At 38.2% G+C, this 16,253-nt stretch overlaps 3 protein-coding genes across 3 annotated transcripts; 2 read left to right on the forward strand and 1 right to left on the reverse strand.

Moving 5' to 3' along the window:
- The first annotated feature begins 347 nt into the window (after nt 1-347).
- LOC120250554 (rhamnogalacturonan I rhamnosyltransferase 1) lies at nt 348-4,513 on the forward strand. The gene is given in 10 exon segments (XM_039259380.1): nt 348-557; nt 608-966; nt 1,574-1,641; nt 1,737-1,787; nt 1,789-1,826; nt 1,921-2,083; nt 2,264-2,553; nt 3,346-3,550; nt 3,800-3,957; nt 4,050-4,513. Coding segments are annotated over 9 exon segments (1,443 nt in total). The 5' UTR covers nt 348-557; nt 608-734; the 3' UTR covers nt 4,288-4,513.
- Nucleotides 4,514-5,284: 771 nt separating this feature from the next.
- On the forward strand, nt 5,285-11,540 carry LOC120283613 (spliceosome-associated protein 130 A). Its single transcript, XM_039290319.1, has 3 exons — nt 5,285-8,417; nt 10,112-10,603; nt 10,994-11,540. Exons 1-3 carry the CDS (start codon nt 5,391-5,393, stop codon nt 11,129-11,131), a joined length of 3,657 nt encoding a protein of 1,218 aa, XP_039146253.1. The 5' UTR covers nt 5,285-5,390; the 3' UTR covers nt 11,132-11,540.
- Nucleotides 11,541-11,828: 288 nt separating this feature from the next.
- Nucleotides 11,829-15,132, reverse strand: LOC120249664 (protein BOBBER 1). The gene is made up of 6 exons (XM_039258253.1): nt 14,532-15,132; nt 12,980-13,152; nt 12,815-12,863; nt 12,546-12,712; nt 12,195-12,278; nt 11,829-12,120 (listed from the first exon to the last, which is right to left on the reverse strand). Exons 1-6 carry the CDS (start codon nt 15,115-15,117, stop codon nt 12,082-12,084), a joined length of 1,098 nt encoding a protein of 365 aa, XP_039114187.1. The 5' UTR covers nt 15,118-15,132; the 3' UTR covers nt 11,829-12,081.
- Nucleotides 15,133-16,253: the final 1,121 nt, after the last annotated feature.

A 16,253-nucleotide genomic window follows, 5' to 3' on the forward strand; every position in this document is an offset into this window, starting at 1 on the left:
GCTCTCTTCAGGTCTACATAATCAATGTATAAAAACGGCAACATATGAACTACCAGTCTACAAATACCAAAAATAATTTTAAACGCGATTATTAAAAGAAACAAATTTATTTAAATAAATAAAACATTCTCTACCCTGGTGGATTTCCAATGCACACCAAACCATACCTCAAATGGATATCTGCATATTTAAAATAAAAAAATAATAATAAAAAAATTTGAAAAAAAGCAGTCACGGGGCCATTGCCTCCTCCTTCCATGGTATGTCAGTTTACTCCAAAATTCAATATTTTTCCATTAATTTATTATTATAATTATATATAATTATATAAATATATATATATATAATATGTAAAAATTGTTTCTCCTTCCTGATCATCAAGACCCATCCACATTAATTCACTTTGAAAAAAACCAGTGCTCATAGTCTAGCGAAAGATAAAGAAGAAAGAAGGGATCATTCTCTCGTGCAAATCGAGGAGGAGAGAGGAAAAAGAGGGAATTTTGGAGCAATTGGGGCTTCTGATCTTCTCTCCAGATCAAGCAGAGACGAAATCTGTAGAGAGATTTTGATAGATTTGTGTTTTTGATGATCGTTCAATTCATAGAGGAAGAGGAGAGGACGCTGGGGGATGAAAGCTTTGTGGTGGTGCAGTCATGAAGGCGTAGCTGAAGCTGGGGCTGACGACGGTGGCCGGAGCAAGTGCGCAGAAGGTGGTCGGGGCGGCGTTGTCAATGCCGCCCCAGAGGGCGCGGTTGCAGACGTGGTTCACAAGGGTTTGCTCCTGCGTCATTGTTTGGGCGTGCGTTGCGCAGGTGTTCGCCCTAGGTCCCATCTGGTTCAGCCCTCGCATCTTCGCTCCCTCGAGGAACCGCTTCTTCTTCTTTGGTAGCTCTTGGTTTCCGAACTTCTCGCTCAGATCTGATTCCCTTTCTCTGCCGCCGCCTCTGTCTCGTCTGCCTTCCAGTATGTATATGGTTTTCCCCCAACTGTTGCTTTTTCTTTGGAGGACTTCTACTCTGTTGTTTCAATGAAAAAAATTCAACCTTTTTTATTGGGATCTTTGTTGGGAGGTAGTATAGTCAGAGGGAGTAATGGTGAGTGATTTATTTTTATACCATATAAGATTCTGAGAATTTTGGAAGGATGTTTAGTTTTATATTCAAGGTTGGTATCACAAAGATCTAAGTTGCTCAATGCGGTAGATAATGAAAAATGTTAACTTTAGTTTCTTAAACTGTACCGAATTTATCATTGATTAGTAAGTGTAAGGAATTCTTGAATGTAGAGTTGAAAAGAGAGCTTCCTAGGCTTCTAGTAGTCATATTCTAGAAGGGGTGTATCATAATTCAGGCTTATATAAGAAGACTGTTCGGGCTTGAGAATTCACTTTCTGATCTTTCATATTGCAAACTCAAAGTGAATAAAATTGGAATATCATTACTGTATTGAAACTGTAATAAAAGATTTGATCATTGAGTTTTTTACTTTTATTCTATAAATCCTTTCATTAAACTTGACTTGTGACCATGAAGTTAGTAATTTTGGCTGTTTATAATGATTGTTATTGCAGGAATTTATAAGAGTAATGGTTATCTCAAAGTTTCTTGCAATGGAGGCCTGAATCAAATGCGTTCTGCTGTGTGTAAATTCTTTCCTGGATAATTTTTGTCTGATTTACTGGATGTTTTCTTCTTGTGACCTCATTTTATTTTCTCTGGTAATCAATTTTTTAGATTTGTGATATGGTGACTGTTGCCCATTGGTTAAACCTCACATTGGTTATTCCCAGAGCTCGATAAAACATCGTTTTGGGCAGATCCAAGGTAGTTGATGCATTTCGAAGGTCCTATTACCTGTCCTCTTTTATCATCTTTGCCTTGGAAGTGAAATTTCTATCTGTTTGAAATATTTGTGCAGCAATTTTGATGATATATTTGATGTGAGGCATTTCATTGAGTCTTTAAGAGGTGAAGTTCATATAATTCAAAGGCTACCCAAGAAATTTTCTAGAAATGCATCAAATGATACACTGACAATGCCTCCGAAAAGCTGGTCTGATGAGAAATATTACTTGCATCAGGTTAGACCCTTTGCCTAAAAGGATAGCCATCTACAGTACAATAGCTGCAGTGTTTAATCTTTTGGTTTGTGTTTTTTCACTATATTCACACAGTATAGAATCACTCCTTTGAGTCAATTTGTTCTATCTCGATACTTCTGCTGTCAAATGATCTTTCATTCCCATTTTCTGTTTGGCTAGATTCTGCCACTTTTCAAGAAATTCAAGGTGATACATTTCAACAAGACTGATGCACGTCTGGCTAATAATGGTCTACCTATCGAGCTTCAAAAGCTTAGATGTCGTGTTAACTATCAGGCACTAAAGTTCACTCCTCAAATTGAGGCTTTAGGGAAAAAATTGATCAATATTCTTCGAGGAAGAGGAACTTTTGTGGCTTTGCATTTGAGGTATGAGATGGACATGCTTTCATTCTCAGGTTGCACTCATGGTTGCACTAAGGAAGAAGCTGAGGAGCTTAGAAGGATGAGGTTTGTATCCAAACCCTTTTTAAATTGCTGTATCACTATATATGTAATATTGGAATTTTGTTTTCCTATCATTTGCGTAAATCAATTAGTTCATAACGTTATTATTAGGTTTCATGTGAATAAGAAGAAAGACATATTAATTTATTATATGAAACAAAATTATAGCTCAGGTACTTGTGTTGGACAGGTGCATACGCATGAATGATATGATGATCAGATTAAATTCTTCCTTTTTTTTTATTTTTATTTTTACTGATCTCTCGTATTCATATTTCCATTAATGGAGAGAAGTCATAAATGTTAGTCAGTTTCTCGATATTTCCTTCTTTTCCCTCTTTAGAAAGTGTATAGTATCTGCTAGATCATGACCTCATCCCCATATTTGGATCACAGACCTGTCCAACATAAATGATCATCAATTGACCATGCATGTGACTAATAACCATTTATAGTGTCATGAGCTCTCCCTCAGTCACTGTTGATCTATGAACAACTTTTATATGCAGAATCTTTCTATAGCTTTATTAAGACGAGGATAATTGGTGGTCCTGTTTCATGTTTTTTTTAGTATTTCTCCATTTTACAATGAACATGAGAGAGCATTTTTTTTTAAAAATAATTTTTCCATTTACTCATGACTTTAGGCCAAAGGAATTGTATATTGTGCAGATAGCAAAGGATTGATTTCATACATGCTATATCTGATAACAAATTATGATGTTTGATCTTTGCTTGTTGGAAAACACATCAATATTCTCTTGTCAATAGTCTCACGCACCTTACACAATTTAGATATGCTCACCAATGGTGGAAGGAGAAAGAGATAGACTCTGAAGACAAGAGATTGAAAGGCCTGTGCCCTCTGACACCGGAGGAAACCACTCTTGTTTTGCGAGCCTTGGGTTTTGATAGTGGTACTCAAATCTACATTGCTTCCGGTGAGACATATGGCAGTGCTCGGAGGCTCTCAGCATTGCAAGCTGCATTTCCTAGACTTGTAAGAATTAGCCTGAGCTATGCTACTATGGCTTCAAAATTTATATCTTGCTTAGTTCCTGAGACAGTCTATCTTGTGAATTGGATTTTCTTTTGATCACTATTTGTCTATATCTTAATTTTCACAATCCTGTAATGCTTTGGTGATTTAATTACATTATGGTACTGCTGTTTCACTTGTGTGTTATGCTTTATAAATTTATGAATATCTTCACTGAAATGAATAATAGGCACAATTCATGATTTTTAGGTTCGCAAGGAGAAGCTACTAGACCATGAAGATCTGAAGCAATTCCAGAACCATTCCTCACAAATGGCTGCTTTAGATTACATGGTTTCTATAGCCAGTGATATTTTTATTCCCACCTTCAATGGGAATATGGCCAAAGTTGTCGAAGGCCATCGCAGGTTCAGTTCAAACGAAATCCTTGCACATTTACTTCATTAACAAATCAACAAGTATCACCATGTCTCTAATTTTCTATCTGGTTTTTCTGCAGGTATCTTGGTTTCCGGAGAAGTATATTGCTGGATCGGAGAAAATTAGTGGAGCTTCTTGATATGCATGAAAACAAAACACTCTCTTGGGATGGTTTTGTTAAAGCTGTTCGTCTTGCACATGAAAGCACGCTCGGACAACCAGCCTGCAGGAAACTAGTTCCAGACAAGCCGAAAGAAGAGGATTTTTTTTATGCTAACCCTCATGAGTGTCTCAAGAATGCAATAGAGTGTCATTAACCCGTAAACTCGTATTTCTGTTCTTGATCAGGGAGTTGTGCTTTGTATGCCTTCCCGGTTACATGTAATACAATGGCAGTAAAAGAAATGACTGCTGTTGCTCCTGCTACATGTAATTTTCTTTTTCGAAGATGTCAATCTTTACTTGATGCTCATGTAATATCATCATATTAATTGTTTTATTTGTTATACCACTTGAATCAGCTGTGTACATTGTTTTTTGCCACTTGAATCAGCAGTTCTTGTTGCTAAAATGCATCTCCTGTTTGGAGGCTGTTTTAGATTGTAAATTTTCAAATGTACCCTTATAAAAATTGTATTTCTGCCTAACCCTTGTGAGAACAGCAAAATCTTTGAATAGATATTGTTGACCTTGGCTCTCTAATTTCATTGTCAAAATAAAATATAACAAAGTTGTTTGTTGATCAAAAGGATATAAACATAAATATTGTTGTTTTGAGGGGTTTGGACATATTTACACAGATACATGCTTTTATTAATGTGTCTATAAATTAATTTATTTATTTCTATTTGTGCTAATGTTCAATCTTTGAATAAAAAGACATTTTTAATCACCTCATAAGATAAAAGATTGGTGTTTGCATATATTTATAGGTTAATAAAGTCCATCATCAAATTACATTAAAAAAAAAAAGAAGAGAAGATAGTTCTTTATATTTAAATACCCTCAAGATAATTCCTTTGATGTATAATTAATAATTATAATTAATTCAAAGCCAAAGATTGATCCTTCAACTATATCTAAATATTTATTTTTGGTTTTCCAATAAAAAAATCACTTTAGTAAAGTTTTTATTTATACAAATATATTTATGATATATGGAGGAAACTCCACGGAAATAATTTGTGTAATTTGATATTTTTTCAGGGTTATCTATGCATATATACCTTGAATAAGTCGGTTGGATCTGAATCAAAGAGCTGTTATCGGGCCGGGTCGTATTTGACCCGTTTCGAAGCCAGGCCCATTAAAAATCACTCAATCCTCTCCTTCTTCGGTGTTTCTCACTTCTTTGGCCGTAAACCCTAGACCTCGATCTCTTCGAAGAAGAAGAAGAAGAAGAGGAGGAGGAGCAGCAGCGATGTACCTATATAGCCTGACGCTGCAGCAGGCGACGGGCATCGTGTGCGCCACCAACGGCAACTTCATCGGCGGCAAGACCCAAGAGATCATCGTCGCCCGAGGCAAAACCCTTGATCTCCTCCGCCCTGACGATGCCGGCAAGATCCAGACCATTCACTCCGTCGAAGTCTTCGGCGTCATCCGCTCCCTCGCCCAGTTCCGCCTTACTGGCTCCCAGAAAGACTACATCGTCGTCGGCACCGATTCCGGCCGCATCGTCATCCTCGAGTACAGCAAGGACCGCAACTGCTTCGATAAAGTCCACCAGGAGACCTTCGGGAAGTCTGGCTGCCGCCGCATCGTTCCTGGCCAGTATCTCGCCGTCGACCCCAAGGGCCGCGCTGTTATGATCGCTGCTTGCGAGAAACAAAAGCTCGTGTACGTTCTCAATCGCGACACCGTTGCCCGCCTCACCATCTCTTCCCCTCTCGAAGCTCACAAGTCCCACACCATCACCTACTCCATTACCGGCGTTGATTGTGGCTTTGACAACCCTATCTTCGCGGCCATCGAGCTTGACTACTCCGAAGCGGACCAGGATCCCACCGGCAAGGCCGCTCTCTATGCCCAGAAGCATCTCACCTTCTACGAGCTCGACCTCGGCCTCAATCACGTCTCCCGGAAGTGGACTGAACCTATTGATAACGGGGCTAATCTCCTTGTCACCGTCCCCGGCGGCGGCGATGGGCCCAGTGGCGTCCTTGTTTGCGCTGAGAACTTTGTCATCTATAAGAACCATGGTCACCCGGATGTGCGTGCTGTCATTCCCCGGAGAGCTGACCTCCATACTGACCGTGGTGTCCTGATTGTCTCTGCTGCAATGCACCGGCAGAAGTCCATGTTCTTTTTCCTCCTTCAGACTGAATATGGCGACATCTTCAAGGCCACTCTTGAACATGATGGTGATCGGGTTTCTGAGCTCAAGATCAAGTATTTCGACACCATCCCAGTGACATCTGCAATGTGTGTTCTCAAGACTGGTTTCCTTTTTGCTGCGTCAGAGTTTGGGAACCATGCGCTGTATCAGTTTCGTGCCATTGGAGATGGGGATGATGTGGAGGCATCCTCTGCCACTTTGATGGAGACTGAAGAGGGCTTCCAGCCACTATTCTTCCAGCCCCGTGGGCTTAAGAACTTGGTGAGGATTGATCAGATAGAGAGCCTGATGTCAATCATGGATATGAGGGTTGCCAACCTGTTTGAAGAGGAGACACCCCAAATATTCACTCTTTGTGGCAGAGGGCCTCGCTCATCCCTTCGAATTTTGAGGCCTGGGCTGGCAATCAGTGAGATGGCTGTCTCACAACTCCCTGGTGTGCCCAATGCAGTCTGGACTGTGAAGAAGAATGTGAATGATGAGTTTGATGCCTACATTGTTGTGTCCTTCGCCAATGCTACGCTTGTGCTATCTATTGGTGAGACGGTGGAGGAAGTCAGTGATAGCGGTTTCCTTGATACTACACCTTCATTAGCAGTTTCTTTGCTTGGTGATGATTCTCTTATGCAGGTGCATCCCAACGGAATAAGGCATATAAGAGAGGATGGGCGTATAAATGAGTGGAAGACACCTGGAAAGAAGACCATTGTTAAGGTTGGGTCCAACAGGCTTCAAGTCGTGATTGCTCTGAGTGGTGGTGAGCTTATTTACTTCGAAATGGATATGACAGGTCAACTGATGGAGGTGGAGAAGCATGAGATGCCAGGAGATGTAGCTTGTTTAGATATTGCGCCTGTTCCTGAAGGGAGGCAGAGATCTCGCTTCCTTGCTGTTGGTTCTTATGACAACACAATTCGGATTTTGTCATTGGACCCTGATGACTGTATGCAGATATTGAGTGTGCAGAGTGTTTCCTCACCTCCCGAGTCCCTGCTGTTGCTGGAAGTGCAGGCTTCTGTAGGTGGAGAGGATGGTGCGGATCATCCTGCAAGTGTGTTTCTAAATGCTGGCTTGCAGAATGGTGTTCTCTTCAGGACGGTTGTAGATATGGTTACTGGTCAGCTTTCAGATACTCGTTCTAGGTTCTTGGGTCTGAGAGCTCCCAAGCTCTTCTCAGCTATTGTGAGGGGTCGGAGGGCAATGCTTTGCTTGTCAAGTCGTCCTTGGCTTGGTTATATTCATCAAGGGCATTTCTTGTTAACACCTCTCTCCTATGAAACACTTGAATATGCTGCATCATTTTCATCAGATCAGTGTGCTGAAGGTGTGGTTGCTGTTGCTGGAGATGCTTTGAGGGTTTTCACAATTGAGCGGTTGGGGGAGACATTCAACGAAACTGCCATTCCCCTAAGATATACTCCCCGCAAGTTTGTACTTCAGCCAAAACGGAAACTTTTAGTCATTGTTGAGAGTGATCATGGAGCATTCACTGCAGAAGAGCGAGAAGCTGCTAGGAAGGAGTGCCTAGAAGCTGCTGGTATGGGGGAGAATGGAAATCCCAATAATGTTGACCAGATGGAGAATGGTGGAGGTGGTGGTGATGAGGAGGAAAATGAAGACACACTTTCTGATGAGCAATATGGCTACCCAAAGGCAGAGTCAAACAAATGGGCTTCTTGCATCAGAATTCTCGATCCTAGGACAGGGAATACAACCTGTCTTTTGGAGCTGCAGGATAATGAGGCTGCCTTTAGTGTGTGTACTGTGAATTTCCATGATAAGGAGCATGGCACTCTCTTGGCTGTTGGCACGGCAAAGGGGTTGCAGTTCTGGCCTAAGAGGAGCTTGACTGCTGGATTCATTCACATATATAGGTTTGTGGAAGAAGGAAAATCTCTCGAGTTGCTGCATAAGACCCAAGTAGAAGGTGTCCCTCTTGCACTTTGCCAGTTTCAAGGGAGGCTGCTTGCAGGGATTGGATCGGTGCTTAGGTTGTATGATCTAGGGAAGAGAAGACTTCTGAGGAAATGTGAAAACAAGCTTTTCCCCAATACCATCATGTCAATTCATACCTACCGGGACAGGATTTATGTTGGCGACATCCAAGAGGTATGGTATTCCTTGCCTTTCATTATGCATGCTTTACTTTCAGAAATTTGAATGCTATGCATCTGTAGATTTTCATTTTTATATGGTATAAGATTAACAATTTGAATTACATCATATGACTCATCATTAACCTACTTGTTTGCCATACATTCTTCTAACATATTTTGATGTTTTAAGTTTCTGGTGTAGTCATGACTTAATGAACACACTTGGTTAAGAGAAGCAAGCTTGCTGGAATCTTTACACATCATTAATATGATAATATGTAGTTGAAGCAAACAGATTTTATCAGTAGTTCTCCTGATCATTGTGAGGGGCCTCTGTACACATCCATTCTCTAACAATTTCATTTTAGATTGCTCTTTCTTCTAATTCTATGTTTTCATAACCCACTTAAATAAATTTTACATCATGCTACTTATTTGATTAGTGCCACTCCATTTGGTACTTGTCTATGTCAAAGTCTACCTTACTGTGAAATGTGGCGGTGGTAAGTCTTTTTTCCCCTGTCAAATGATTTAAGATCTCCTATGTTGGTAAACTTCTGCTCGCAAATGCTTCCCATGTTCAAAATCGTCATAAACCTTTTTCCTATGCTTAAGGCACAATATTGTGTCTAAGGTCCACCACACAGTTTGAGGCTTCATGGTATGCCTTGCATAAATCATCATTAGAGCTTTTCATATGGCTCTGTTTTACCAATAGCATAGTACCTTATCGAAGTTCCAACTTGTCAGTTATAAAGCTTAATCCTGTTATTATTCAGTGAAATTTTAATACGTTTTAGCACTGAATATAAGTGATGTAGTGGTTGTTTCTTGTGGTTCATGGTGTATATTATGAGTACCAATTTTAAGAAATGGATCCAAAGAAAGTTGTGCCTTGTCATGTGCTGATGAATAGAGTAGCATGCAAAAGATAAACACACAAAATTTCTTAACCAGTTGTGTTCTATGAGCAAGGTGTAATATTTTCTGTTGATTTATACATCTGGATGTAGCATAGGCTCCATTTGTAGATTTTCATTGCCATTATCCTCTACTTTGGCTGGTAATGCCTATTTTTGGCTCCCGGTAGATACTCAGGAAATTGCTATCTAATGCCAATCTCAAGAAATATAGAAAAAGTGAAAAATCAAATGTGAGTTTCCTAGTAGTCCAGCTGCAAGCTCTTTGGATGTAAGGACATAGAAACTGGTAGTCATCTTCTCTGATATCAATTGCTTGTGTTCCACAATCACAAAAATTTGAGGATGAGAGAGCTGAAAGAGTGGTCATTCCCACTGATTGCTTGGCTTATATTAAGCAAGAATTGCTTTGATATTAACTACTACAACCATTTAGCAATAACATTAAACTACTTATTCTCTTCTTATTTTCCACAGTACATACTGACAACAAGTATTGCTCCGTTCTATATTTTTTATACAATTTTGAGGTATTCATGATGCTAATGACACTTGTTACTCATAGCTTGAATATTCTGTTTGAGTGTCTAGAGTAAAATTTTTTAAACACTTGTTAAATATGTGATTTGAATCTCTTCCACTCCATCTAATTTAATTGTCTTTCTTGATTATGGAAATCAGTTGTATATTGGTGTCATGCTTACCAAACTCTATGATCATGTGTTTCACATTCTGCATACCTTCCTATATTAGTAATTAATCATGTAAAATTTTGCTGTTATTTCAGTCATTCCACTACTGCAAGTATAGGCGGGATGAGAATCAACTGTATATCTTTGCTGACGACTCTGTCCCAAGATGGCTTACGGCATCACATCACATTGACTTTGATACCATGGCCGGGGCAGACAAGTTTGGTAATATTTACTTTGTCCGACTACCACAGGATGTGTCTGATGAAATAGAAGAGGACCCCACGGGTGGGAGGATCAAGTGGGAGCAGGGGAAGTTGAACGGTGCTCCCAACAAGGTCGAGGAGATCGTACAGTTCCATGTTGGCGATTTGGTGACCTGTCTTCAGAAAGCTTCACTGATACCAGGTGGGGGTGACTGCATTATTTATGGTACAGTGATGGGAAGTTTGGGGGCATTGCTTGCATTCACCTCAAGGGAAGATGTGGATTTTTTCTCTCATTTGGAGATGCACATGAGGCAAGAACATCCTCCTTTGTGTGGAAGAGATCACATGGCCTACAGATCTGCTTATTTTCCCGTGAAGGTAAATTATTTTTAACATCACTAACACACGGCTTATGAAATATTGATGCAAGCATGATTTCATATTTACTCTTTATGGATTGACCTAAGTTTCTGAATCATTAGATCTTCTGTTGATGATTTATAGTCGGAGGAAACCTTTTTATGATGATCACCTTTGTTCTTGCGTCATTGTAGTCTTTCTGGAAATAAAAAATTTAAGTGCCAATGTTATTGATGATTTGATTAGGATAAGTATTGCCATACAGTTTGATGAAAGTAGGTGAGATAGCTTGACAGTGTTGTGTTTTTAGCTCATAAATTAACAACTGGTTTTCTCTATGAATTTAAACCCTGTGACCTTTGAACATGATTCCAGGATTGAATTTGGAGATTGTGTGCTATTTTGCAGGATGTAATTGATGGTGATCTTTGCGAACAATATCCAACGCTTCCTCCTGATTTGCAGAGAAAGATCGCAGATGAACTGGATCGCACGCCAGGTGAAATCCTTAAGAAACTTGAAGATGTTAGAAATAAGATCATATGAGGTGGATTTTTTGGGATTAATTATGACAATTCAGAAGGTTTCCTTGTTTCTACTCATATGATGAACCTCTGGAGGAACACTAATTCTTAATGACATAGTGAATCGGATGGTTGGATGAGGCTGCATGTGTTTCTCATCTACGTACTAATTGTTGTAGTGGAGCTGCACCCTGTTTTTGGTTTGTGTTTGAACTTTTAAGGAAGGCATGGGAACTGGTCAGCAAATTTCATTTGGAGTAGCATCAACATGATAAGCCAAGAACTGTGTACTGGTGTGTGTTAGTAGTCTATTTATTTTTAAGATCGGATGTTTTATTTTTCCTATTGTATGTTCTAGATATAATTGCTGAAAATTAGTGTAATTAAACACGTTTTATACTTTTTAGTATCTTTCTTTCCATCTTTCTTTATTTTTGGTATCTTCTCTTATCAACACCAAACCCATTATCATGAATGGGTTCAACAAAGGTTGTTATTGTTCTGAAGTTATTAGTGGTATGCACAATGTGTAACCTAGAGTAATAGTGCGTAAATCATAATTTTGTTTTTGACCTAATTAAATTTATTTTTTTTAAAAGAAATTAAAATTTTAATTTCCTCATTAATAATGATTATTTACTAATATATATTATCTAATATCTTTATTTGTAATTAAATCTTGTACATGCTTAAAAATAAGAATGAAAAAAAAGTATTCATAACCAAAGAGAATTTTCCGAGGTAATAAGAGTTCGTTGATAAAATGGTGAATGGCACACAACGGTAGTTCCATAGATTCCAAGCATAGGAAAAAGAACGCAAAAAATAACTAGAAGCTAACACATTAAGAGTCAACCAAATAGATTTCTTTGACAGCAATATATGTCCACTTAAAAAATCCCCTAAAACCCTCACGATTACCATTAAAACTACAAACGAAATAGGGTCGATTGAGTAATGATGTCACTTTTATCAACCCATTTTGGCCTTAGAAAAGTCCATCTCCGGATGCTGCAAAAAATAAACAAAGACATTGATAAAAAATCTGAAAGAAAAGGCATAACAGCTGAGGGAAGCTTATTCACCTGTGCCATGAATTTCTTCATAATTTCTTGCTTCTGCATCTCATCACTGCTTGGGAGCCCCATGGATTTCTGTCTCTGGTCAAACTGGAAATGCACATCAATGAAAGGCATTAGTCAATAGAAACAGAAAATAGAACAGTAACATTTCCACAGGGAAAAAAAACACTGGACTTGCATGCATTGTGAACATAAAGGTCTAAAAATAGTTTAGCACAAGAGCACAAAATAGCATGACATTGATTGATGAGTAAGGATGGTATGAGATGATATGTGAGTGTACGTACATAGTAAAATCAATGATCTATACTAAAACGGAAAAAGAGTTAGTATTAAATAGCATCAGGATTTTACCATCATTTTCTCCACCGTTTGCCTGGTTTCAGGATCCAAATCAGACAGCTTACTGTTCTCAGGTTCAACCTTTTGTGTATCAATCTCAGGGTCACCTTTTATCAATGATTTCCACCATTCCATCTGATTGTGTTTGGTCAAAAGTATTGAGAGGGATTTTTCATCTTCTGCATGAGCACACAAAGGAAAATAAATGAGATGGAAAATTCCAATGGAACAACCAGCTATATCCTCAGAGAACACTTGTGCAGTCAGATGAAGATACAAACCTATGCTCCAAAAGCAATCATCTGGTTTCACAGCTTGATAAAGTTCACCCTAAAAGAACAAAATACACATTTCACTTTGAATCTGATTAAAACATACTACAACTTTAATGTTGATTTAAGTGGTAAATATCAACACAATGACAACAAAAGCAATAAGCCACTTACATCGATGATGGGGGGGTTTCCCTTCAAACCAACCTTCAGATGGTTCTTCTTAATCTCACACGTGACAAACCGTGACTTCGTCCCAGGAGGGATGGGGACACTAACACTAACCTCCTGAAGGATTTGGGTCCAGGAATAGTTTTCTAAATCCAGACCATTTCCAGAGTTTGGTGCTGTAGATATAGAATAAAAACATTCAGATTTGCACATAAACTAGTTTTCTCAAGCTGCAAATTAACATGCAGAGTGTCAATTAAAATGAAATTTATATCTCATGCAAGGGTGATTTCTGTTCATCATCTATGTTTCTAGTATACCGCCTTCTCAAAGCAAATACGTGGCAGTTAAGCTCATTAACCCACTTGTATTGCATATGCTTGAGAGATACAACACCTACAAGGATATATTACATCATAACAAACGAAGTTACTAGCAAGGCATTGACCCAATCACTGTCATGGTAGAGAGTAACAACCTCCAACAGATCCTCCATATCAGATTTTCCAGAAAATCGAAACTAGTGCAATAATGGCAATCAGATTAGGAGTCCCATCCTCTTTAGTCAATAAAGGACCTCTTATAAAATCCCCAACTTCAAATACCTTGTCCATCAAAGGCCACTAATTCTAAAGATCAGCATCATAAATCCAAAAAAAAAGAACCCATACCTCCACATAAAGTAGTAACTTGATTAGATTGCAATGAAGGTAGGAAATTATCTAAGTTCATGCAAATAGATTAACTATCATATACAATTCAATGCATGCCCATGTAAATAAATTTGTGAATGTTTATATAAACCAACAAGTATTTCTAATTAACACAGAATTGATAGAGGTAAAGAGGCATGTGTTACAATAAAGTTCAGAATTTGGATGTGAGCTATTTAACAAAATGTGTTCAATGCCGCAAGCATTGCTCAAAATATCTCACATGCCATTTTAATTTTGCTCTCCTTATAAAAACACACACACACACACACACATTTTTTTGACACATTAATGATGATATAAACTTTAGTCTTTTAACACAATTCCCATTAAATATTTTCATATTTTCAGACATATACAGCTACATAATCTCTCTATCAGCCTCATATATTTGGAAAAGTACACAAAGTGGAGTCAGAATTTTGCAAAGGAATTTCGCACGGGCTATTCTCTTAATATTAGCCCAGATATTATCTTATGTCAACTATAAAGACCATGCCCTAGATAAACCTTTCTTTGTCATTAGTAAAACTATGTACCTGTCTTTGAGTTGCTGTTTTCCTTCTCTAACCACCAATGTCAATTATTTTGCTCATATACCCTATATCTAATCCTTTGCAATGTCCAAGTTTAATAGCCTATAATTCATAAAACACATCAAGAAACAAAAGATCACAAAGAGAATACAAACATTATCGACATATCATAAACAATCTCATGACGAATAATTCAATCATGGCAATCAAGCCTATCCGAATAAAGCATCAAATCAGATTTGAGTAATTAAGTGATTGACTAGATTAATGTGCTAGAAAGAGAGATGAAGAGGCAAAGAAACTCACTGCCGCCGCTGCTCTTCTCTTTCTCTTCGGCCGCCTCCGCAGGTTGTTTCTCTGAAGTCATCTCCTCTTTCAGCTTCAAAGAAGTCTCCTTTGGTTTCTCAGCTTGAACGGAGGCCTTGCGAGCAGCCTCAGCCTCCTTCTGGCGCCTCTCATCGGCGACCACTTTGTCCCTGGCAGCAGATACCACAGCCATGATCTTCTTCACCCCAGACTCATCCTTGAAGAGATCCGACTTTCTCCGAAGTACATCGATCACAGTTTCCAAGAAAGGCATAGTGCCTTTCTTGGCGAGGATCGAGCAAAGCACCTCCTCGTCCGTGGCATCAACGGCGGGGAACTTTGACGGAGAAGATGATGAAGACGAAGAAGAAGGCTTCGTCTGCTTCTGCTCCTGTACCTGTTCCTCTTCGAGATCGGAGAGCACCGCCATGGCTGAGATCGAGAGCTCGAGAGATCGAGAGGGTTCGCGAGTTGGAGGAAAACGAAGAGCACGAGGGTTTAGGTTATAAGCTTTATAGCGGCAGAGTGAAAGCTCTGGAAACTTCACTTCAATCTCAACGAAGAAGCCCAATCCAGCTCGGCCCATTTACAATTTTGGGCCCATATGCAATATGGGCTAGTCTACATTTTTTTCAATTTGATATGAGCCCATTTAATAATTATGTTTTTGATCTAGTTATTCAAGAACATCTCTTGTTGGACTCAGCTCACCTTTAAAGTTATATATAGGTCAAAATATCGAAATAGTCCATCTATTTTGTATTTTCTGTTTTTTTTAATCCATATAATGTAAAATTCTCTTTTTTTGTTCTCGCACATTTTTATCCTTTTGGTCTCTCTAATTGACAGATTTGTCATTTTGGTCATTTCAGTTGAAGAATTGGAGATGAAAATGTTCAGATACGAGGACCAAAAGGACAGATTTTATATTATAGAGACTAAAAAAATGAAAAATGCAAAATAGAAAGGATTATTTTGATATCATAATAGATTATAATTTTGAGATAAATTGAGTTGGATTTCAATTTTTAATTATTTGATTATAATTTTGAAGTAAACTAAATCACTTTTCAAATTAAATATAAATGAGTTAAAATAATCTTTTTAAAATTAATTTTGAGCTTGAACCTAACAGAGTCTGATCAGACATTAATGACAGTGATGTTTTAATTTGATTGTTTGATTTTTCCCCAAATTGTATTTGGTTCAATCCTAATAATATATGGTTTTATATTAGAGTTTCAATTATTTTTATTTTTATTTTGGTGAAGCTTGTTTCTAAGTAAGAAGAGACAACCAGTTCAAAATTTCTGAATATATTTGCTATTCCTACCATATTGCTCAGATATCTTCAATGTGAATTCTTTTTCTTACTACATATCAATGAAAAGCCATATATGTGGAAACACTTGTAACACCAAACTAAAATGAATCCAAATATATATATCAATTATTAAATTGAGAGTAAAGTAAAATCATATTATTATTTTATGGATCCACTCAAAGGGTTAAAAGTTGCAATCCAATTGAATGGTGGTGGGTAACCAAGTCAGAAAGCAAGAACAGGTCAGCGAGACTAGTGCACCAAGTCCCTCATAAATTCACTGATAGCGACTCATAACGCCACCCTTCACCAAGTGCCTTTCATCCTTAGCTGGACTTCCTTATCTATAGACATCATATGCCATATATATAATAATATACCACAATTATATTTTATTT

This window comes from Dioscorea cayenensis, chromosome 19 (genome assembly GCF_009730915.1).
Source record: "Dioscorea cayenensis subsp. rotundata cultivar TDr96_F1 chromosome 19, TDr96_F1_v2_PseudoChromosome.rev07_lg8_w22 25.fasta, whole genome shotgun sequence".
Lineage (NCBI taxonomy): Eukaryota > Viridiplantae > Streptophyta > Magnoliopsida > Dioscoreales > Dioscoreaceae > Dioscorea > Dioscorea cayenensis.

Bases quoted from the DNA above. Each gene is read 5' to 3' on its own strand.
- LOC120283613 (XM_039290319.1), top strand. From the start codon at position 5,391: ATGTACCTATATAGCCTGACGCTGCAGCAGGCGACGGGCATCGTGTGC. The intron at 8,418-10,111 runs GTATGGTATTCC...CTGTTATTTCAG, and splicing joins ATGTTGGCGACATCCAAGAG to TCATTCCACTACTGCAAGTA. The intron at 10,604-10,993 runs GTAAATTATTTT...GCTATTTTGCAG, and splicing joins CTGCTTATTTTCCCGTGAAG to GATGTAATTGATGGTGATCT.
- LOC120249664 (XM_039258253.1), bottom strand. From the start codon at position 15,117: ATGGGCCGAGCTGGATTGGGCTTCTTCGTTGAGATTGAAGTGAAGTTT. The intron at 13,153-14,531 runs GTGAGTTTCTTT...CTATATCTACAG, and splicing joins AGAGAAGAGCAGCGGCGGCA to CACCAAACTCTGGAAATGGT. The intron at 12,864-12,979 runs GTAAGTGGCTTA...TTGTTCTTTTAG, and splicing joins GAAACCCCCCCATCATCGAT to GGTGAACTTTATCAAGCTGT.